At 41.7% G+C, this 24515-nt stretch overlaps 1 protein-coding gene across 1 annotated transcript in view; it reads left to right on the top strand.

The window, feature by feature from the left end:
- The window catches only part of dnah5 (dynein, axonemal, heavy chain 5), a 76091-nt gene extending 51780 nt beyond the window's left edge, over nt 1-24311 (top strand). The window contains exons 69-88 of the mRNA XM_030101949.1: nt 833-968; nt 1205-1386; nt 1609-1743; nt 2542-2697; nt 5727-5909; nt 7599-7703; nt 7827-7965; nt 8221-8335; nt 9487-9677; nt 10357-10478; nt 13121-13270; nt 13752-13997; nt 14125-14344; nt 16121-16326; nt 16400-16603; nt 19422-19637; nt 20372-20584; nt 21400-21552; nt 23151-23382; nt 24110-24311. Of these exons, the coding sequence (XP_029957809.1) occupies nt 833-968; nt 1205-1386; nt 1609-1743; nt 2542-2697; nt 5727-5909; nt 7599-7703; nt 7827-7965; nt 8221-8335; nt 9487-9677; nt 10357-10478; nt 13121-13270; nt 13752-13997; nt 14125-14344; nt 16121-16326; nt 16400-16603; nt 19422-19637; nt 20372-20584; nt 21400-21552; nt 23151-23382; nt 24110-24261 (3456 nt within the window). The 3' untranslated portion in view covers nt 24262-24311. The remainder of the gene's footprint in view (nt 1-832; nt 969-1204; nt 1387-1608; nt 1744-2541; nt 2698-5726; nt 5910-7598; nt 7704-7826; nt 7966-8220; nt 8336-9486; nt 9678-10356; nt 10479-13120; nt 13271-13751; nt 13998-14124; nt 14345-16120; nt 16327-16399; nt 16604-19421; nt 19638-20371; nt 20585-21399; nt 21553-23150; nt 23383-24109) is intronic.
- Nucleotides 24312-24515: the final 204 nt, after the last annotated feature.

Below are 24515 nucleotides of genomic sequence, written 5' to 3'. Positions count from 1 at the left end.
GGAGAAATGCTAGTCTGCTTTATTGGAGCCTGTAATATATGGGGAAATTTCAATATTAATGACACTTGTGTAAGTTTGAAGAGCATTGGTGCTGCATTGTTCAGTTCTATTAGGGGCCGTACAAGACATAATTCATTCTGGCCCTCTCTCACACACACACAAACGTATATTTACCACTCACATACATGTATTTTCTCTCTCATGCACATACGTTGTCTTTTTACACACATACATTCTTCTTGCACACACATATATTCTTCTTGCACATGCATATTGTCGTGGTTACCCACACATGCAGTTCCCAATGTCTTGTTCGACTCCAGTCCCTTTAATGCAGCAAATATGTTTACATGCTATTATCATATTTTTTTATTTTTTTACTCGAGGACTTGAGTCTTTATGTCTTGAAACTGATCAAGTGCGTCTTAAGTGAATAAAACATTTGAACTTCAGTTATAAGAGGAGTGTTCTCAAAGCTCCGGTTGTCAAGACAACAGCTGTCACCTGAATCTATTTATGAAAATGCTCAGATTCATCATCAGATCAGGAACTGGATATCTGTTTCATTCGGCTTTAGATGTTTAACACTGTGATTATCAGAGTATTTTCCACTCTTGAGAACTGGTAACCTGAACGTAAATGTAAATGATCCTCTACAAGAAATAAAAAGAAAAGAAAAGCCGTTTAGAGTTTCACCTTCAGTTGAAGCGGCGTAAGGACGGAGCCACTTGAGGGAAACCCACATTGTCATAAAGAGGACAGAAAAGTATGTTCATTGGCAGAAGAGGACACGTCAACCTACTGACCTGCGTCTCGGCCCCTGTCCCATCAGACTCTGCTGGAAGATGCTGACCGCTGCCGACACAAGATGCAGACGGCGTCCAGTCTCATCAGCGGCCTGGCGGGAGAGAAGGAGAGGTGGACGGAGCAGAGCAAGGAGTTTGCTGCTCAGACCAAACGTCTCGTTGGTGGGTGCCGTAGCAGGGTGACTTACTTTACAAAAAGCTTAATGTGACCGTAACACTCTTCACATTAGATTTTACATTAGAATCTGAACCGTCGTGGATAATTTAAAGAATTTATGTTTGTAATTAGCATGACAGATTTACTTTTTTGACATTTAAACCCCAACACATACATTACAGCCTGCATCATAATTTTTTTTTTGCACATTTAATAGTCCGTCTGGGTCTTCTTGTTGCAGGTGACGTCCTTCTGGCCACAGCCTTCTTGTCTTACTCTGGCCCTTTTAATCAGGAGTTTCGTAACCTGCTGTTCAACGACTGGCAGCGAGAGCTGAAGCAGCGCTGCATCCCGTTCGGCAATAACCTCAATCTGACCGAGCTGCTCATTGATGCACCCACTGTTAGTGAATGGAACTTACAGGTTAGCGGTGTGTTTCTCTTGATGCTGCTAATAAAATATTTTATCACCTATTGCTGCACCAAAAATAAAAAAGTGTTTTTCATTCTTAATCCATGTTAAACATCGCATTAATTGTTTTATTAAAATAAATGTTGTGAGAAAAACCTCCTGCAATTACTTGGCATTCACATTTTCCAAATGACAGGGTAAAGTTGTGCTATTCATTTGAATTCTGTCTTACAGGGGCTCCCCAATGATGATCTGTCGATTCATAACGGCATCATTGTGACCAAAGCCGCCCGCTTTCCCCTGCTCATCGATCCACAGACGCAGGGTAAAATCTGGATCAAGAACAAAGAAGCTCGAAATGAGCTGCAGGTATTTTTTTTTACAATGAATTGTTAACCTATGTTGAGTGCATATAAATAAATCACATCATACAGAAATTATTCTGTCGATATCCTGGTGCTGTTAAAGTGGTAACATCACGATCCTTTTAGAATAAGATAATTTCCCCTCCTTTGTATTCTCTTTTATATCTAACTTCTATTGCCCTTCCCAATCGTCAAAATTCTGAATAGTAATAAATATTTCAGTATATCAATTTCAGAAGCATTCAGTTCCTTTCATTGTTCAACATTCACAGGACACTGAACAAAGTGCCGTAAATTGCGCCGGCATAATAAGCTCAGCCAAGGTCACTCGCCCTGTTAGGTTCAATCTCTAAGCTGAGTGAAAGCATTCTGCAGTCCTATTATGAGTGTCCTGAAGACGCTGCAGGTTTTAACCCTTTCTATCAGTCATCAGACAAATTGTGTGTACTGTCATGATATTTTTTCTAAAAATAGCAGACTTAAAAGCAATGTATTTTTAGTATGGCAAGTCACAGTCCCCAGACAGATGTCAGCTTCTGCAGCCTTGCAGGAATAAAGGTGATATCACACATACTGTATGCTTCATTTGACAGAATTACTGTACATTCTTTCTTGTTTGTGTTGCAACAATTTTATACAGTGCTTTTTATGAAACAGCAGGAGAAGTGACTGTATTCTAAACTGTTATAAGAGAGTTATATGGTGGTTCATTAGGACTGAGTAGGTCAGAGCAGGTGGGGTTTCACACATCTCGAGATCAAACAGTTATCCTCTTCAAATATGTTCATGGTTCTGATTTCAGATCACCTCACTGAACCACAGGTACTTCAAAAACCACCTAGAGGACAGTTTGTCTCTCGGTCGCCCTCTTTTGATCGAGGACGTTGGAGAGGAATTGGACCCTGCACTTGACAACATCCTCGAGAAAAACTTCATCAAAACCGGCTCCACTTACAAGGTAAAAAGGGCAGAAATAACCCCACCGAGAGCTCCGTGTGCCAGATTTCTGGTTTCCTTGGTTAGGAGTGTGAAATGAGCATTTTTGAGTGCCGGAGGGGAACGCATGATTGGGGATTTGGCAGGTTGTCCTGGCCAGGCCAAGTATCATACCTGAACTGACTCAGGTTGATCAACTCAGGCAGGAGAAACAAGCTCACTGATCCAACACAACACGGGTGGTCCAGGCTGGAGGAGGGGAGGGTGTTGTCGTCTCTAATCATGTCAGCCAGACCAACTGTCTTGACTCCAGTTAATTGTTCACGCTTACAGACTTTGACTGTTTGAAGTATTGATTGATTTTTTTTCTGAGTCACCATTTCTTTCACATATACATTCTCCTATCTTCTATTTTTCAGAACCAGATTCAGCTTTTGTCAAACTGACATAGTAATTGTTTTGTCTACTGAAATCTGATGAAACAGGACATATTGAAAAATTCAAGTAAATATTAATTATTAAAAAGCAACCAGGAGTCTCAGCACATATAAAAGGCAGCTTTTTATCAGACGGTATACCATTTTTCAACCAGCATTTGTCGCAATCTACCTGGTTGTGTTGGTCAACCTGGGAAAAACAACAGTCTTAAGCTGATCCCACAAGTGTTCATGTTGGAGCACAGAGTGCATTCAGACTGCGGAGTAATGGGATGTTCATCTTGATAGACACCTGAATGTCAGCACCCCAAAAACAAGAGTCAATAACAACAGTAAATAAAGGCTGTGTGGTATTGGGAGAGAGGTTTGATACACAACAAATTTTACGGTGTTGAATTAATTCGGAAAGTGTTAAGAGTGGTCTCATATATACACTGTTGTAGTGTTAAATGTAAGTGTTAACATATACACTTTCAAGTGTTCATTCTAAGAATTAACACTGTATAGAGTTAAATAGGAACACTGGTCAACAGAGAGGAATATTAATATAACTCTACAGAGTGTCAGCATTAGAAAATTAACACTGGTCAGTGTTGAGATTTTAACACTACAAAAGTATATATATGAGACCACTCTTTAACACTTTCAGAGTTAATTCAACACTGGAAAATTTGCTGTGTACGTATTTTTCTCATAGTTGTGTTTCCCATCCCAAAATGCACGTTACCTACAAATTTAGTACCATTCCAAATGGAAAGGAACAAGATTTCAAGAGTAACGGGTAATAAACAATTCTACAACAAAGAAATATTCCCCTCAACAAATTTCCTACTTTTAAGGTAAGCATGCGATAAGCACACTGAAAGGAGATTAAGCTACACACTTAATATGTCATTCAACAGTTGGTGGCAGGTTCAGGTAATGGTATCTTGAATGTTCGTTTTCACAAAGCATGTGACTCTTAATAATGACAAAAGGCCAGAGTGCGGTTTTTGTCAAAAGCTATTTTTTTTCTAAACACATTAATTTTTTATGCAGGCAGTGTCAGACAAAAATCTTGTAATAACCAGCCACAACCTGAACTGAGACTGAATCATCCCTGACAGCTTAATAATTTAATCAGAACACAAAATAATTTAGAGGGAATTCTAGTTTGCAAACATGATGTTCACATCTCTATTGAATCACTTTTGTGACTCTCGTGGCCTTATCAGTTTGTGAATTTGTATTTATGTGTACTCAAATATCTTTTATTTCCACTTTTACCATTTGTGCAAGCGCACTATGAAAAGTAGATAAGTCTCAGCATCCTTATTATATGTACTATTAAATAGTTTAATTTGATCAGCTGCACACCGACAAGGTTCATTTTTATCTGAATTTCATTAGCTGAGAGAGATAGCCCTCACAACTGGATGTTGATTCTAAATGTGAAAGCAGATCTGTTCACACACCTGAATGTGTCTCTGAGTGTTACAAAACTAGACTCAAGCACACATTCCTCGCATATTCTGCAGCTCTGACAGCAGAATTTGATTTGATTGCTTGTATAAAGCACACCCGTCTATACACTCATTAAATATACTACACATAAAAACAACTACACACCCCCTAGTGATTGCAATTAAGTACATGCTCCACATGGAAAACATTTGAATGTGAACCTTCCTGCCACTTAATGATGGACCCCGTTAAAGGGTTATTAACTAATTATGAACTCAGCCCCTCTCCCCTTCTCTGGAAATATTTAATTTCTATTATTATCTGACTGTGAGGAGGAAGTGAAGGTGCCTGCGGTCGACAGCTCCAGGGACAAACCGGCAGATGGGTAATTAGAAGTTGTACCGCCATGAGTAATTAAATGGTGATCACACAAAACTCAAGAGCACGTCTGCGTGCGCTCGCGCACACACACTTCTATCAGCACGAGAAAAATGTGTCAGCAGTTTTATTTGTATATTTTCAGTATAGTTTAGTATGTTTTCAGTATAATATTTCAGTCATTACATGCTATGGACGGTCCTGTTGGTTGATTTAATCTTTAGTGACAAGATGTGGCCCCTTAACTGGAGCTGCAAGCCTCTCAATTTGCATTATTATTTTATTGCAGTAATGAGACTTATTGTAATATCCACACACAAATACCTCAGTAAATGCTCTGCCTTGTATCCAGCACAAAGCCTGATTTCCTTTGCCTCGGGAAAGAGAACTAATCTCAGTTTTTTGGAGGCATGCCTTCGACCTTTACCCTCAAATCAGAGAGCATGAGGAGCAGGTTCAGACCTTCAGCTCCACCAGGCTTAAAACAGAGCAGCAAATCAAGGCTCCAATCACTTTCATCCTCCAAGGTCTTCTGTGAAATCAAGACTGTGAAAATCACATAAACAGGGTCTATGTAAGCCACAAGCAGCAGCATTTATTCTCTGGTGAATAATCTAGAAGAGTGTGTGATTTCATTCTTCATATGTAGCTTTGATGTATATATAGCTGGCTATCAGGTGAGACACGTTTTGATTCTAGTGATTTCCTCTTTTTTGCTGTTCTTTGAGTGAATTAGCAATATTCTGACCCATGTTCAGTCGTTCATTTTCCTTATTTTTTTTTCATTTTGCAGGTGAAAGTTGGTGACAAAGAGGTGGATGTGATGAAGGGCTTCAGGCTGTACATGACCACCAAGCTGCCGAACCCAGCCTACACTCCAGAGATCAGCGCTCGCTCCTCCATCATTGACTTCACGGTCACCATGAGGGGACTGGAGGACCAGCTGCTGGGCAGAGTCATCCTCACTGAAAAACAGGTAGAGTCGGTCAAAAAGGAAAAAAAGATGACGATATCCAATAATGAGATGGTTCAGTTCAGCTGCGATGCTCTCTCACATCGATTCTTATTACTGTCAGCTCTACTCTGTCTCCGCAGAAAGGATGCACCTTTGATCTAATGCAACACGCACAGGTTATTGTTGCATGAAAAGCTTTAGGAGGCCATTTACATGCAATCTTCCGAACCCCACCTCTCTCTGCGTGCCCCATTTTCTCCCTCTAACAAGCTCAAACTGTGACAATACAACTCGGGGGTTATTATCACCCTTTGAATATAGAGCAGGAAACTCATGATGCCCATAGAGACAGGCAGCGTGAAGAAACAACCAGCCAACAAGAAATTGTGTTCACTCACATCAATATCAACAGCACACACACACACACACACACACAGGGACTTGAGTCATTCATACTGGGACACAAGCGAGTGTATTATAAATGCACCAATACAGAGGACTCATTGATTGTCACTGTGAAAAGACTGGTCCTGCTGCAGAAAAGCAATTTTCTTCCCAGTAATGATTCATCACGAAATGAAAGATTTATGCTTGATGAGAAAAATGGCTTGTTATCTGCGTACTAAATATGGATTTAATCATTTTCGAGCTGAGGCAAAAAAAAAAAAATGGTTCTTGTCTTTGCTGCTCACGCTACTCTCACCAGCTCAACATTATTGTCGATTCTTTTACGCCAGTGTTGTTGCATCTCATATGTACAACGTTGTCCGCTGTGTGACTTTAATTGCTGCCCCTGTCTCTTTCCAAATAATGGATCTGCAATCGTGCCTGTGGGATGAATATTTATGTATCATTCAGCTGGAGATCTCATCTATATGTTGTTTTGAGAATATAATTTAAAATGTTGCGTTTTTCTTTTGAGCATTGCATTTCTTACAAGAGCTGTGCAGAGACTTCTGATGCACGCCACTGTGATGATTTTCACTCATTGAAATACTCAAATGCAATATTTTTTTCTGTCAGTCTCGCACCATTTCTGATTAAACTTAAAGAAAATCAAACAACAAAAATCAATCTGCCTCATTAAAGCCTGGCTGGTTTTTAGGAGAGAGGGCTTTTAGTCTGTAACCACGGCAGAAGTTGTTTAAAAATAAGATGTGGAAACCTCTGCTACAAACAGCATAGGTGATTAGACACACACATAGTCTTTTACTGGGAATTTTAAATCATCATTTTAACCTCAAAGATTCTTGACTGTAGGAAAGGAAACCAATGCACAAGGGGAACATGTAGACTCATTATGGAAAGGCCCCAAAGTCTACCTGGAAACAAATTGCTGACCTTCTCAGTATGACTGAAGTATGTTAATGCCTAAACCACCGTGTGGCCCAAAAATGTCATAACCATTTAAGAATACAGTGATGGTACAGATCACAGCAAACAGGAACCATTTCAAACCACTTTTACATGCTCCAGACACATCTCCAACACCAGCCAAAGACATGACTAAATACCATGTATCGTGTAATTTTGTATATTCACTTCTCACCTACGTTGCTTGGATATATTTCTGGTGGTAGAAATTAAACACTCAGTTCGAAAGCGTTAAATTTATAATAATACCTGCAAGGTGTAAAAACCTTTTGGTTGTAATGATCTTTACATTTACCCTCTGTGGTCTGTGCATCTTACGTCTTTTTCTGACACTAGGAGCTGGAGAAGGAGAGGACAGACCTCTTGGAAGATGTGACCTCTAACAAGAGAAAGATGAAAGAGCTGGAGGACAACCTCCTCTACCGGCTGACCAGCACACAGGCAAGTCGCAAATGGAAGGATGAATATTGCTGTTACATATCCAAGACTGTCTGAAGTAATCTCTAAAATATTTTTCTCACAGACCTTTAAACCATGTTTTTTTTGTTTTGTTTTTGTTTTAAGGGCTCCCTGGTGGACGATGAGAGTTTGATTCTCGTTCTCAGCAACACAAAGCGCACCGCTGAGGAGGTCACTCAGAAGCTGCAGATTGCTGCCGAGACGGAGATCCAGATTAACGCTGCCAGAGAGGAGTACCGACCAGGCACGTCGTCCTGTCTTCTCCTCAGTACATCACAACTTAACGCTTGTTTTTTCACAGTATGTCCGCCGGACTGGAGTCAGGATTCAGTAACGGATGTTTGTAGGTTCAGATCCTGCAAGTCTGTGTTAATTTATCTTTCAACGGACATTCTGATTCACTTTGTCTCATCGGTTTTATGGAAAGCAATTCTGTGAAATATCTTCTTTTCTTTCAGTTTCATCCAATTTGTGTCTGTGTGTGTGTGTGTGTTGTCAGTGGCCACCAGAGGCAGCATTCTGTATTTCCTCATCACAGAGATGAGCATGGTCAACATCATGTATCAGACCTCTCTTCGACAGTTTCTGGGACTTTTCGACCTTTCTCTTGCCCGGTGAGTACACTTTGCTCTGTACTTCCTTGGGTTTGCCTGTTTGGATTTCTTTGAGTGTGATGCTGTTGTGTTGTTTTAAACTGTTTTGATGAAGTAGTCAAATGATTATTTCCAGTTTTTGCCAGTGTTGCTTTTCATTATGTGTTTTCCAAGTCTCCATGGGGAACTATTTTTAGTTCTCACAACTGCTAGTTGTTTTTTCTGCCTGTGACTCACTGCAGACGTCCATACGGCTGTATTTAAGTTTTATCACAGGAGGGAGAAAGGAGGCTGCCACACTGATAATCAGAAAAGTGGTGAATAAAAAAAAGCTGAAAACAGTGCGATGTCAGGTGTGATATTGGTTTAATAGAGTAGTTGCACAAACACGGTCAACTGAAAGGAAAAAAAAAAAAAATCACTCATTCCATCACAAATAGTGCCATTAACAAAACACAGCACATTATTTCTCTTTCCTCGGCAATCAGAAAAGAGGAGTGCGCATGTTTGTGGTGTCAGTGAGCCAGAGGAAGCTGGTATTGATCTCGATAACTGAAACAGCCGGATTCATATAGCTGTAAAGTGCCCTGGTGTTTTCCTTATTGAATATCTCATGTCCGATAACATTTGTCTGTCAGAACAATTGTTTAACAGCTGGTATAAGGTCATATCTACAGAATATTCACACTCATAGGCTACTGAATTCATCAGCAGGGAAGACCCGTGGGATGTGTTTTCCCCCCATTTTGAGGCTATTTTAAAGATTACGACAAAAATGGAACTCAGTTGCTCTTACTTTTGCCTTTCAGATTAAGCTTTTCATTACATTATCTTCATTACACCTTCAGACAGAATCTTTGTGCTAGTTGCTTCTTAATTTACAAAAGAAAATAAAACTTTCTGTCGTTAATTTTGGTAATGTCTACATCCTGAACATGACGGCTGTGGCATCGGGAGCTTTCAGGGTGATGTTGAGCAAGCCTCAGTAGAGCAGCGTCGAACAATTTATCAGAGATAATTAGGGAAATGTAAGCTTCTGTAACACCTTTTATTCTCCAAAGCAACAACATAAAACAAGAAACAGGAGGTCTCCTGGAGTTTCACAATAAAGCAGCTTGATTAAAAAGCTACTGAAATGATCGATTATGAACTGTCGTCTGCACTACAAACAGCTCGTCAAGAAGTCCCATTACCAGCAAACGGAGCGCCAACATCATCGAGTTCATGACCTTTGAGGTGTATAAGTACGCAGCGCGGGGCCTGTACGAAGAGCACAAGTTCCTTTTCACCATGCTGCTCACGCTGAAGATCGACATGCAGAGCAACAGAGTGAAACATGAGGAGTTTCTCACTCTCATTAAAGGTAGGATGGTAACGTTTGACCCCGAGTGCCGATTGATCGTACATGTCTTATTTACCTCTGCACAGTAAAGTGAGGGCTAACACAGCTACAGTACGACACTATACTGAAAAAAAAGAAAGAAAAAATACAGATAAAAAAAGACTTTGAAGGGATTTCAAGTCAGATGCTGTAACAAAATCAACAGCTTCACATTCCAGGTTCACAGAGGACTAACAGCCACGCAGGTCAACAAGAATATTTGAAGGAACAATGTTTATTTTGTCGTTCTCCATCTTCTAGAATTGCATCAATTGTTCTTGTTTGTTTTAACCGTTGTTCATTATTTGCTGTGAGTAGATTTGTTTCAAGGCTCATCAAAGGATCCAAACACATTTTGAACATACTGGCACTGTAGCAGCTCACTGAGTCGGGAGTGCTCCTCACTGCAGGGATAAAAGCCAGCAATGGCAACAAGCGGAGCCCGAAGTGAGACAGTCTGCTACGTGCATGCAGCTTCACCATCTGTCAGCCGAGAGCTGCTCTGCATCAAATCACAATACTTCAGGATTAGTTCTGTATTTTTTTTAAGATTTTGTTTCCATGATTGTATGTGTGTCAGACATTAGCCATCATGTCAGTTTCAGCATTTCAGAATATTGATATTGATGCACAGTTTCAAGCGTCTGTCTGCATCTTTCAGGAGGCGCATCACTGGATCTGAAGGCTTGCCCCCAGAAACCAGCGAAATGGATCCTCGACATGACCTGGCTCAACCTTGTAGAGCTCAGTAAACTGTGGCAGTTCTCTGATATACTGGACCAGGTACTGTATACACACGCACACACACGCACACACACACTCACACAATCTAGGTATGTGCTGACAGGTGTACGATACCTTAACTTGCCCACCACAAAGATTTTCAGCTCCCAGGTCTGCAGATGGCAGTTCCAGACAAACACACACATTCAGGCAGGCACACGCACTCACACACACACACACACACACACACACACACACACACACACACACACACACACACACACACACACACACACACACACACATACAACAGCTCTGGTCTCAAGGTGCTTATTAAATATTTTCACAGCTCTCCTTTGCTCGACAGAGCATGTCAATATCGGTCTCATCAAGGCTCACTTCTCACCTCTGTTCTTCATGCATTACTGTGGGCACACACACACACACACACACACACACACACACACACACACACACACACACACACACACACGCACGGTTATCTCGATGGACTGTTGCTCACGTATGCATACACTCATCCTTGTGGGTGACTGACAGCCTTGTGGCTCCCATGAAGGAAAAAACTCATCGTAGTGTGAAATGAGCCGAGTTTGGAGAAACTTCCAATCAATTTCCACTGAGCACACACACACACACACACGTGTGCGCACAGTCTTGTATTTCTATCCTTGTGGGGACCGTCCATTGACTCCCATTCATGTCTAGCCCCTAACCCTGACCCTTACCCTAACCCTAACCCACACCACAACAAAGCCTAACCCTAAAGAAATGTTTTTGCACTTTTACTTTTTTCAGTAACAACAACATGGTCAAGAAAACACTGTTTCTCCTACTTAGGACCGGAAAAAGGTCCCCACAAGGCACGTCGTTCCACGTTTTGCTATCCTTGTGGGGACATTTGGCCCCGACAAGGATAGAAATACGAGAACGCACACACACACACACACACACACACACACACACACACACACACTCTCTCTCTCTCTCTGTTAATATGCATGTTTGATTGCTTTTATGTGTGTATCTTTCTTCCACTGTATGAAAGGACCACAACAGGCACTCTTTTAAATGCTACCTTTATTTCAATAAAGTCACTAAACCCCCTTGTAAAGTTAGTTGAATGAGGGTAACCACTGTTACGACCGGCTCCGTAAGCCACAACAAAGGAGGAAATGCAGTGAGATTTCAAATGCCAAATGATTTTTTTCGAATGAAAATCATACTAACAAGGTGTGGTAATGTGGATCAGTGGTGTATGTAGGTGCATGACCGCAGTGGGAAATGTGTGGTGCGTCAGTTTGAAACCAAACAAAAGAACACCAAGGACTGCATGGTCAGCTGGAGGAGTGGAGTAGAAACCTGAAGCAACACAGCTGGGCAGCAAACAGGCAGAGCGGCAGAGTGGCAGAGAGCGCTGACTCAGCTTGCTGGCTTATATAGACTGAGACTCCTCTCAGGTGTAGATAGTTGTGTGATTGCAAGCTCTGTGCAGCCGGAGGCCTGTAGGGAGAGCAACAGGGGCAGAAACACTGGGGCCGTAACACCATCCTCTGTTAAGATCGTTGCAGAAAATAAAAACTGTATTGGACAAAAGTTTGAAATATCTTTCTGATTTGTCCAGCATTTTCATATGGCAACACTAATAATTATCATTTTAATGCTATCAATGCTGACTATCCAGTTTTTAAACTGATATAAAACACTCAGTTCTTCTCATGATGTTTATTTCTTTTTTATACATTCTTGGCTTTACAAAGAAAAATGTTATTAATGTTGAAAACATTTGGTATAATTCTAATAAAGGAATATAATGCAATATAGACAAACACAGTAGAGTTATAAGTGATGTGCGGCTCCACAAGGCGGCTCCTGGTCTGCACTGCAAGTCCCAAACTCTAAATATGGGAGATTCAGCAGAATAACAAAGTGCAAATCTCACTCCCCACCTGATCTTGTACTGGTTGTTCTTCTTGTACAGTTTGATTTCTTTTTCTCTCCTGAGTCACTGTGTGCATATAAATGTGCAAATGAATTGTCTGTTGCACCCTTCACCTCACACTCTGGAAACACACAGTGTTTTCACGGAGTCAGCACCGCTGGTATTAATTTAGGAAGTCATGTTGTTGCAGAATCTTCTGATTTTCAGTGTGTTCCATGATACATATCTGTAAGTGCTTGTTTTGAATGGATCTTTTAGACATAAAAAGAACCTCGCCTGTGTATAATAAAGTGTGCCTGTTGTTCTCCTGCTGGGTGTTATCTAACTCTGTTCAGTCTGTTTAAAAAAAAATCAAAGGAGAAAAATGGTAATCATCAGCACCCAGTGTTGTGCAGGTACCAACAGGGGCATGGTCATTATGGTTTTTATGCACATTAGGACAATTTGGGCAATTTGGAACTGGCATCTAGAGGAGTACAGACTGAATACATTTTAATATTTAAGAAAAACGGAGGGTACATTTGCTCCTTGCTTTTTCATTTTAGCTTACAATAAATCCATTTCTGTGGACCATTCTAGCATAAATATGTCTTTATTTAAATGAACTTTTCTTGTAGTTTTATGTACTTGTGTTATTCATTATTCTGTCTGGATTTGGTGTAATGCGGTACAGTTAAAGACTTGTTTGATTATTTTTCTTTGGTTTCTCTTTGCTGTGACTTGTTTGTACGTTTCTTCTCAGATAAGTCGTAATGAGAAGCAGTGGAAATCGTGGTTCGATAAGGAGGCTCCGGAGGAGGAGGCGATCCCAAACGGTTATGATCAGAGCCTGGACTGTTTTAGACGGCTGCTCCTCATCCGCTGCTGGTGTCCTGACAGAACTATTGCACAGGTAAAGAAAGGAGTGTACCGAGAGACTTAACCGAGAATCTAAAATAAAAAGTTTGGGTCACATGTAGTGTCGCATGAAGTTCCTTCAACTTTTTTTTTTCATTCAACTAAAACATGGAATGCATTCAGGGAAATACATTTCATTCCAAGAACTACTGTTACTAAATATCTGCAGTGGCAAATGGATGTCCATATTTTACCGATTGATAGTTGTGGTGTAAACAAGCCCAGAGTGGGATTATTTTGCTGCTCTGTCTGTAGTAGTTTACCTCGTCTGAACTCAGTTTTTGCTGTTGGCTGAAGAGTAATCCAGTTAAGAAAAACCCTTTTAACTGTCCAGTCAGTTTCAAGCCTTTTAGGGTTAGAAAGGTTGTAACAGGATTTGCCCTTTTTTCTGTCCCCAGGTGTTTCAGCATTTTGTAGGACAAAACAGTCAACAATCACTGCTACCTTCTTCTGATTTATTCATGTTTTTCCTCCAGGCCCGGAAATACATAATGGATGCAATGGGAGACAAGTACACTGAAGGGGTGATTCTTGACTTGGAGAAGATGTGGGAGGAATCAGACCCCAGAACGCCTCTCATCTGCTTCCTTTCAATGGGTTCAGATCCAACAGACTCCATTATTGCACTGGGGAAGAAATTGAAGATTGAGACCCGATATGTCTCCATGGGACAGGGACAAGAGGTCCATGCTCGCAAGCTATTGCAGCAGACCATGGCTAATGTGAGTCCAAACAATGCTATTTTTGTGCCATTTGATGCAGCAGCAGGAAGAGTGCTTTTGTGAAGAGCCTGACCTCTTGTCTTTACTGTCTTTGGTATGGTTGGAAATCACTGAACATTATCTCCAGGGTGGCTGGGCCTTGCTGCAGAACTGCCATCTGGGTCTGGATTTCATGGATGAGCTAATGGACACGGTGGCGGAGACGGACTTTGTCAACGACACCTTCCGCCTCTGGATGACCACCGAGGCCCACAGACACTTCCCCATCACACTCCTGCAGATGTCAATCAAGTTTACCAATGAGCCTCCTCAAGGCCTCAAGGCAGGCCTCAAAAGGACCTATGTCGGTAGGATCAGTGCTATACATCACAATCAGTGGCTCATAGTTCCTCATTGATTATTCCACTAAATGAGATGACACTGCCGAGGTTATTCCAGGAATTGGAGTTCATACTTTCAAGCCTGAATCAATACAGTGTTTTAGTCTTGTTAAGCCAGCGAAGAGATTCAATTGTTTCTTATCACACTCAGTGAATTGGATTGTGTTGTTATAAATGAGAGAGAAAATTACACACACACACACACACAAAAAGAAAAGAATAGGATAAGAATAGAAATGTAGCCATCTTCTATTCCACTTTATCCACCTTTGAGCCGTGGGGGGCTGCAGCCTATTCCCACTGAGCATAGTCAAAGGCAGGGTACACCCTGGAACTGCCATGACACTTTGAACAGTGTAAGCAGGAAAAAGATGAATGCGTTCAGATATTTTGAGATCGCATACAGGCCGGATTCATATGTGGACATAAGTCAGATATGTATTGGATATCTGCAAGAGGCGACCACCGGGTGACCAATTCAGTTCAATTTTATTTATATAGCACATTTAAAAAACAACTTCGGCTGACCAAAGTGCTGCACAGAAACAGAAAAGTAAAAAGAAAAAGATAGAATAAATAAATACCAGGCTGATCAGATTTTCTTAAGAACGCATTAAATCTGTGACCGTCTAGCTTATTTTGTTGCATAAATAGTGAATACGCAGTAAACCAATGAGAAGCATGGAGGCTATCAGACAGGAGAAGATGAGAGAGGAGATGGTCAGTTGAAGAGGTCACATGACTTCACAGTCTTTGGGTAGCGGAGGACATAATTCAAAATCATTATTTTTTTTCTTTAAGGGCTTTATAGTTAGTGTTTGGCTTACATGTAACCTGAAGTTTAAAGTAGGCATGCACAATGAACGAATCAGGTGTGGGTCACTCGGTAAAATGTGTATAACCACATGATCAAAAAAATCACATAGACAGCAAATCTGATCTGGGCTTCAAGATTATCCAGGATGGAGACAGTGTTCTCCAGGGTCTGAAACCAGAGTCCCGCCCTGTACCCACCTCTGAGCCAGCTCGCTTCTCGAGTCTGTCCAGTCGTGCAGCGTCCCTCTTTCTAGTGCTCCCTCCCCAACTACAGCACAAAAAAAAATACGAAACCAGACATGATAGACTGGTGAGACATCAGACTGCTTATTATTTTGTGTTACTTTGGCTCCAGGTATTTAGTGAAACTAAAGTAGTTGTGAGGGGAAAAAACCCAGCAAGAACACCTGTTTGCTTTTTAATTTATTGTTGCACCCAAATACCACAAGGCTTGAAGGAAAGGATGTGAAATTTTAAGCAAGCTGAAGCTTGAGTTTGAGCTGTTATTCGAATGTTCAGGAAGCAGAGGCATATTTAATATGCATGAAGCAGCTGCCTTCTCCTCACTTATATGGAAAATAAATATATGTGAGTCTTGAGGGACAACTGAAAGTCTCTGTGCGTTCTTATCTCCAAGCTCTTGAATCCGAGACACTATTAGCAGCTGCATTTTTATCATCAGATTACTCAGAATAGAAATTGTTTGCCTGCAGCTTTCAGCGTAATAATTCTTTTTTTTTTTCTGTTAGAAATCTGAGATCGTCACTGCAAAGGGACTTTACGTTGGGATTTACTCCCCTGTTATCGTGAATTGTTTTCTTGGCTGCTGTGTTTAAATAACTGTTTATGACTGGAATACTGTAGTTTCAAATGGTAATCTCAATAGAAACAGCAGATTTCACTCATACACACTTATACCCCGACCAGGTATAAACCAGGACCTTCTGGACGTCAGTAACATGGTGCAGTGGAAGCCGATGCTGTACGGCGTAGCGTTTCTGCACAGCACGGTCCAGGAGAGGAGGAAGTACGGCCCTCTGGGATGGAACATCCCCTACGAGTTTAACCAGGCCGACTTTAATGCCACTGTCCAGTTTGTTCAGAACCACCTGGACGACATGGACATTAAAAAAGTAGGCGAACACTTCCACACACTGATTCACAAACGGAAATGATTGCATTACAAATTTATCTACATTTTCTCAGGGTGTTTCCTGGAACACAGTGCGGTACATGATTGGAGAGATTCAGTACGGCGGCCGTGTGACCGATGACTACGACAAACGCCTCCTCAACACCTTTGCCAAAGTGTGGTTCAGCGAGGACATGTTTGGACCGGCCTTCAACTTCTACAGCGGCTACAGCATCCCCAAGTGCTCCAGCGTCGACCAGTATCTAACATACATTCAGGTCAGTCGCTTCTCTGCAGTGGTGCACGCCAAGAAAAGAAATATTCAACTGACTGAAACTTGATTTGCACAACAATAAACTATCCAGTGAGTAAAAAAGTCACCTGAGTGAAACCGAAATGTCAAAACAATATCAGTGCGTGTGTGGTGTGCATTCGTCAGTAAAAACTGCATATCCCTGTTTTCTAGAAAGGTCTGTTGTATTATACATCATGAGTTCATCCATAAGGCATCAAAATGCATTGACAATGCTCTTTGAAATACCTTATAAATGTTCATGCGATTACATATGACAGCTTAAATCAAGGTTCTCAAAGGATTAAAGGAAGGTCATGTCATGTGTTCTGAACTCAGTTGTTGAATATGTAAAAGACAACAGTGTTATAAAGAGCAAGCTGAATTCCAGGTTATTACAAAACCTGAACTGCTGCAAAAAAAATGTAAAACAAATTAAAAAAGAGAAAGAAAAGGAACCTGTGACTGAAGTATAGCTGATAAATAAAACAAATCTGTGAAAATTTTGTTAAACCATCTCAACTTTGAGGATAATACCCAATAAACATAAATAATATGCTCTAGCATGAATTAGTGAGTTTGTAAAGACACAGCGCTGTTTAGAGTTATTTAACGTGACACAGTTGTTTGGTGTAGCAGTACTCGCAGAAAGTAAAATGTCAATTAAGAAAAGGATAAATTCAAAGCGTCTCTGCTGTGTAAATATGTCAAATGTAGGTCAAACAGTTTACTTTGATATCAAGTCGCTTGACTCATTTTAAATATAGTGATTTGAGTAATATTAAATACGATACAACTCAGGACTTTAGATTCCTCCACATAACACTTCTGTCACTTTGCTTCGAAGTTCCAGTGTGTTATAAGTGACAAACTTGTTACAAATTACATCTGAAACTGTAATCATTCATCAACCATTTCATACATTGTCATATTTAACTGTGAGCATTTAGCACAGCATAATGATTAAATATGATATGATAGTGTTCATTTTTCATCTAAAAATGAACCAGTAGAACTCCTTTATAGTGACTGGATGGTTTATCAGTGACTTAAAAAAATGCCACCAGGACTTCAGCAGCAGCAGCATCCTGCCAATAATTTGCTGAGCACCTTGTTCTACTCCTAACTAAACCAAGTCTTCCTTTCGAAAGGTCATAGGTAGCAATGATCAACAGGGATAATATTTACTTTTTCATTTCTGTCTTTTCTTTTTTTTTTTTTTTTGCATTTTCTGCAGTGTAAGTACCTCATATCTTTATGTATTTTAAGCTCGCTAAATTAATTTGTCATGGTTGATTTGACACATTAAGAGTTGGGGAGATCTTTGCAGTGTTATCAAGCAAAGCAGACTATTGATTAGTCAGGCAGTAGTTCAACAGCGGCCCTGAAGCCTCCTGCTTAACTGATTACTCACATCCATCGATCTGTAAAGACTCATGAAGACAAGCATGATTTTTTTTCTTTCATCAACTAACCTGATATTAATATGCGGCAGACGCTGTTGTCGATTTTTGTTAAAAACTCGTGATGTTGCTGGATTTTATTTTTCCACACCGTTTCTCCGCATCCCAAAACACAAGTGCAGCTATTAGGCTGCTGAAGGTGATTGATGTCCTGTTTTTTATTGTAAAAGCAAACTTCCGCATTTCACTTCAAATATAATGCAAGAATGCTCATTTTATTACAGATTATGTATGATTTATGATTGTTCTGGTGTGTGTGGCTGGTGTGTGTGTGTGCCTGGGGGCGGTTCCTGAGCTTGTTTCATTAACGCTAGTTTCATTATGATGGATGCTCAGCGCTGCCAGGCTCAGCAAGCTTATTCCTCTGTGCTGCCTCTCAAACAGAGAATGACAAAACACAGCCTTGGAGAACACACAGGCACACACACACACACACACAGAAATGAAACACTCATAGAGACCGGGATTTGACTCAAGCAGACTGCACACGTGAAAATTTGCTAACAACCCTCTTTGTTTTTGTCTGTCACGGTGCAGGCAGGCACATTCGCGCTTTATCTGCAGAGACAAAATGTGCTACAGAGCACAATGCGAGCACGCGTTTAGATGAAATGCAAACAGACAGGGACGAAGGTAAATTCCCCTGCGAGAAAATAAATGACCACAGCGAGGGGCAAGAGCCGATCTGTCTGCTGTTGTGGGACTCAGCTGTGGACCTGAGGACACACTGCCTTATCTGCTATAGATGGCTCCTTCCTCCAACGCCCGGGCCAATGAATGGGCCGCTAACAAGCCTCCATGGGCTTAATTTAAACATCATAGAGACGTAGACACCATCTAAAAGGGTTGAGAGATTTATTTCCAGTGTGGCGCTTGGCTTGATCTTCTCTCTTTCTATTTAGTGTATATGTTCGTCGTTTTGAGTCCCTTCCACATCAGGGATGTTAGCTAATAACTACAAAAACGCTCGAGCTGCCACGTAGGCCTGACATTCGGGATGTAAAACATTTGGCTTGCTCATGAAGGCATAGCGGGAATCTCCTGGGTGATGATTCCCTTGAGTTGAGAGCGCAAACGTGGAACAAAGGAGATTAGAAAAGGGGGAAAAAAACTGCAGTGCAGGGAAATGTGTGTATAAAACTTCAGATTAGCTGCTTAAACAAAGATAATCTAGTGAGGTGTTTTAAAAATGGGGACCTGCAGGTTCAGAATTCAGCAATAAGCTACAGCGTCGTTAGCGTAAAAGCTGTGTGGAACCCTTTGAGACCATACCTGTCTGAAAATACTTTCAAAGACGATCTCCGATCCAAATGTTTGGCCTCTGCTGTGTCTCCGTCTCAGGCTCTTCCAGCCTACGACACTCCAGAGGTGTTTGGTCTCCACCCAAATGCAGACATAACCTTCCAGAGCAAGCTGGCGAAGGACGTCCTGGACACCATCCTCAGCATTCAGCCCAAGGACAGCTCGTCAGGCGGAGGGGAGACCAGGGAGGCTGCAGTGTCCCGGCTTGCTGACGATATGTTGGAGAAACTACCTGCTGACTACGTACCTTTTGAAGTGAGTGAGCAGAGGCAGTGTTGTGTTTGTGTGTTTGTGTGCACACACCATGAGCACCCTCAGGGAAGCGTGCGACTTTTGTGAAGCAACATGTGCAGTGGTCCCTCTGTTCTTTCTGCTGTGGTGCAGGCAAAGGAGTAGAAAGTGTGATCAGGATGGTGGCCATAAAAATAGAGCAGAAATAGACAACGGCTGTGAGTGAACCTGACTCCTCTTGTGTCAGCCTTTTTTGAGAAATCTGTTGCAAGATTTTTTCTTTCTTTTTTTTTGCCACTGCAAAAAGCGAGGTGATAATGTGACTCTGAGCTGAGGTGCAAAGCACGTCATGGAAAACTGTCTCCGCACCGCCTAAAACATTCTCTTTCTTTCCCTCCTGTCTGTAAGCACAGTGTATGAAAGGAAGAAGAAACAGGGAGCTGGTTTTCCATGTTGACAAGATATTTTAGAGTGAGACAAGTAATGCAGAGATTCATATAGAAGTGGTGACAGCTCAAGATAGATAGATAGATAGATAGATAGATGATCAAAATTATGTGAACAATTTGTATAACCCAGAAGAAAGCTGTACAATTGGTGTGTGCTGAAATAAATATGGATCATGTATTTATGTGATTTACATCCACTAAAGAGCTTTTGTCTTATTTAGTATGTCTGTATAGATTCATCCATTCGTCTTCCTTGTATTTATTGATCACTTCATTGAAGTTTTATCTCATCTAATTTGACTGAACTAGGTGAGAGAGCACCTCCAGAAGATGGGGCCCTTTGAGCCCATGAACATTTTCCTGCGCCAGGAAATCGATCGCATGCAGAGAGTCCTAGTTCTGGTTCGAAACACGCTGACTGACCTCAAGCTGGCCATCGATGGAACCATCATCATGAGCGAGAACCTGCGGGACGCCCTGGACTGCATGTACGATGCTCGCATTCCTGCACGCTGGAAGAAGGTCCGTTGGAAAAAAAAAGACCCTGAATTAAAACGGCAACAAAGCAAGAACGAAAACAAAAAAACTGATTTCGCTCAGAATGTTTTACTCTTTTCAGTTAAATGAGCCATGTTAATCTGATTTTCTGTCCATCTACAAGCACTGAAGGGTAGTGAAGAACAGTAACAAGTCATTTTAGCCTCACAGCACAATGATCAATGATATGATAAATACCAACATTTATCTGCTGGTATTTATCATCTTCAGTGTTTGTGTTTGTTCATGAAAGCGTCAGATAATTTATGCTCAGGAGACGGGAGCAGATCATGGTTTTCAGTCAAAACGTCGGTGTTTAGACCTCACCAACTGGTTCTTATTGAAGTACCTTTATTCTCAAACTGTATGCACAGCGCACAAATCCATTCCTGTGATGAATGGAAATCGTGAAATTTGCTTTGCTTGAGGAAACCGGGGAATATTAACAGTGATGGAGAGGGAGCCGAAGCAAATGACCAAGAAGTGTGACTTGGCATGACTTCTCCCTTTCCCTCCATTTGAGTCGTTCCATTGGCAATCAAGCCGTGCGCTCACAAACATTACATCATTAGGATAATACCAGCTGGAATTGCTGCAGTGCTTTAGACCTGCAGTACCACAATCGCTTTTGGATCATTTTTCTTGATTCTCTGTGCCGAAGTCTCTTTTTCCTTCAGCCGCATGGTGATTGACAGTCAGTGTTTGGCCTCTCTTTGTCCTGTAATCTGATCCACCTGGACGACAGTCCCAGTTTCATTCGTCTCGTTGTTTTTTGTGGTTGCTGTTGTTGTTTTTCTCAGGCGTCGTGGGCCTCCAGCACCCTGGGCTTCTGGTTCACGGAGCTGCTGGAGCGGAACCGCCAGTTCCAGGCCTGGATCTTTGAAGGGCGGCCCAACTGCTTCTGGATGACAGGCTTCTTCAACCCGCAGGGCTTCCTGACGGCCATGAGACAGGTACACACGGCGGCAAGCTCCCCACCTACAGATGGCACGCAGAGGGAGGGGCAGGCACAATGCCACGTCTGACACGCGCACGCAAACACACAAGCATGTGCTCACGTGCAAAACGCCTCACACGTGCACGCATGCATGGTGTGAGGGAGGACACGTTTTTCTAGTGAATTCCCATTTCTGTTCATGCAGTTAGGGAGAAAATTACAAATTCAAAACTTAGCTCCCCTTCATCCAAACGCTGGATCTTTTTCCTGATAATAACAATTAAATAATACACTTTAAAATATGAAATACATTTAATGTATGTTGTCCTTTCTTTTTAGATAGACACATATTTGTCATCATTGGCTTTTTCTCCACCTTTGCTTAAAAGTAAAATGTTATTAATATGCACATAAATACCTAAGCTGATAAATTAACATAAAAGGAATATAACAGTATTTCAGCCACACGGCAGTGGATAGTAATCAAACCAGGAGGGTTATGAGTTCAGCTCATGTGTTGGGTTTGGCTCAGGAGACGACTCAATAACCCGGCGTTGGCAGAAATAAAGCCTTCATTTCAATAAATGGCAAAACCAGAAATACAAAACACCAAAAAAAATAAAGACCAGAAGAGCACCGGGGATGCAATGAACGTTCAGTGAAAAGTGGAAACACACAGACAGAAGGTTATTCACATGGAACACAAATGGACTGATGAGCAGAGCAAACAGACGCCCAACATGTACCGACGCCACCGGATGAAGAAAATCACACAGTCAGGCTCAGGGCGGGGAGCAGCAATCAAACATGAGGAAGGAAAGTCAAGAAGCCTGAAACGAAAGACAGGAAGAATCTCACAAACAACAGAAGTCACGAAATGTGAACCCTGACAGTTTCCATGTTCCCCCTGTGTGTGACTTTTCTCTTGATAATCCAGTTTCGTGTGTGTGTGTGATTGTCTTGTTTTCTTGACATAATTTGGTAATTCAGTATTATGTAATTCAGTGGTAGGTCAATATTAGGCTTTTAAACATGTTGTTTTATTTCTCACAAAAACTGGAAATGTGTGGGATGGAGTCGACTGTAACTGAGCAGGGATTTGTCAAACTGCTGTTGGTTCCCAAGTAAATCAGCCATGTCCAACCAAACAGCTTGTATACAGCACAGCACAGACTGAGCGCTTTCCTCTGTCTGTCATGTGTTTGAAAAGACGGCTTGTTTTTTTAAGGCGTATCCATCCTTGTCATTACTAATCAAGCCCTGTTTGTCTAATCATTCCCAATAAGCTTTTGCGTGTTTTTTCCTCTCTTCATAGATGAAAATAAAATGAGTGAAAGAATACAATACTCACATCTCATGTATTTATTGTGACCCCTCTCCTTTCTGTTGCCATATTGTCTTCCAAAGCAGTGTCTAAGATGGACTGCACTTATCTGCCATACAGTCTTGCACCTTTATAACAACCCTTTTATCAAAATGTTTTGTTTTTTTTTTTGTTTGTTTTTATGGGTAAAGAGTTGCCAAGGGTCATTTCTGTCATTCACGCTTCCTGCCCGGGTTGCAGCGCCCACGTTTCTCCTTTAACCACTCTTATTTTTGTGCATGCGCTCCTAGGAGATCACGCGCGCCAACAAGGGCTGGGCGCTGGACCGCATGGTGCTGTGCAACGAGGTGACGAGGTGGATGAAGGACGACATCGCCCAGCCGCCGACGGAGGGAGTGTACGTCTACGGCCTCCACCTGGAGGGGGCCGGCTGGGACCGGCGGAGCTGCAGACTCACGGACTCCAAACCGAAAGTGCTCTTCGAGATGATGCCCGTGATCAGGATGTACGCTGAGAATAACGGTGAGTTTTATCTCACTGTAATCCTGTCTGTTTTTAAGAGGGTCTCTCAGTCTCTCTTCCTCAATGTCTGCATCCCACGCAGTCCCTTGATGGATGTAACATTTAAATGTCAAGCAGACTAAGTGCTATTTATTTTGTCTGGGAATAGATTACCAGCAATATGCGGCGCTTTGTTTGTTCTGGATGAGGCCGGAGTATATTCAGACATGCCGCGGATAGACGGGCCTCTGTGGACGCTCACAAGCGAGGCTGCTTTGAAAACGAATCAATGATCCAATGATATACGTAATGTGGTTTGTTTACACCACATCCCCTCCCAGCTTTTCCTGTAAGAAGGCTGCCTGCTTGGTATGAGTGTGAGACGGAACACAAGAGGGATATTTCTGTGCACCAGCGCTTGCCAAGGAGAGGAGTCTGTTTTGGTGAAGACAAGGGACCGGAGACTTGGAAACTGCTTGACTGTTAATTTCTTCAAGATTTGCAGTTCGATCCCTGTAAATACTGTTTGCTTGACAGAAAGATTTGCATGATGGGAGGACGCTCAGTAAACTGCTCCAGAAACCCATCATGTCATGACGGACTTGCAAACAACTGATTAGCTTAGAAAATGACTGCATAAAACCCCCAAATCAATAGAGGAGCAGTGAGAAAACATGACGATTTATGTTCATTAGTTCTGTGTATCGTTGCTGCTGAGCGATCATTTCTTTCCCTCTCTTCGGGACAGGGCTGAAGGATCCCCGTCTCTACTCCTGTCCGATCTACAAGAAGCCGATCCGGACGGATGTTAATTACATCGCGGCCGTAGACCTGAAGACGTCCCTTCCTCCAGAGCACTGGATCCTCCGGGGCGTGGCGCTCCTCTGTGACGTCAAGTAACAGCTTTATGTTGACAAACAGTGACTCATAGAAATATTATCACCTTCCAATCGATCCCTCATGTAGTGGCCACAAGGACGTATGTAGGACATCGAGCTGTTACCATGGTAACTTCTATTTTAAGTATGATTGTTCACAGATATACAAAAAGCAGATGGTGGATCTCATTAAGTCAATTTAAATAATGTGAAGACAACTGCGTGGAGAAAAAAATATTAATGCTTGGAGTCAAGAGAAGTGTCCAAGTGAGTCTC

This window comes from Salarias fasciatus, chromosome 11 (genome assembly GCF_902148845.1).
Source record: "Salarias fasciatus chromosome 11, fSalaFa1.1, whole genome shotgun sequence".
NCBI classification, from domain to species: Eukaryota; Metazoa; Chordata; class Actinopteri; order Blenniiformes; family Blenniidae; genus Salarias; species Salarias fasciatus.
The sequence above is the reverse complement of the archived record's forward strand: the minus strand, read 5'-3'. Positions and strand labels throughout refer to the sequence as shown.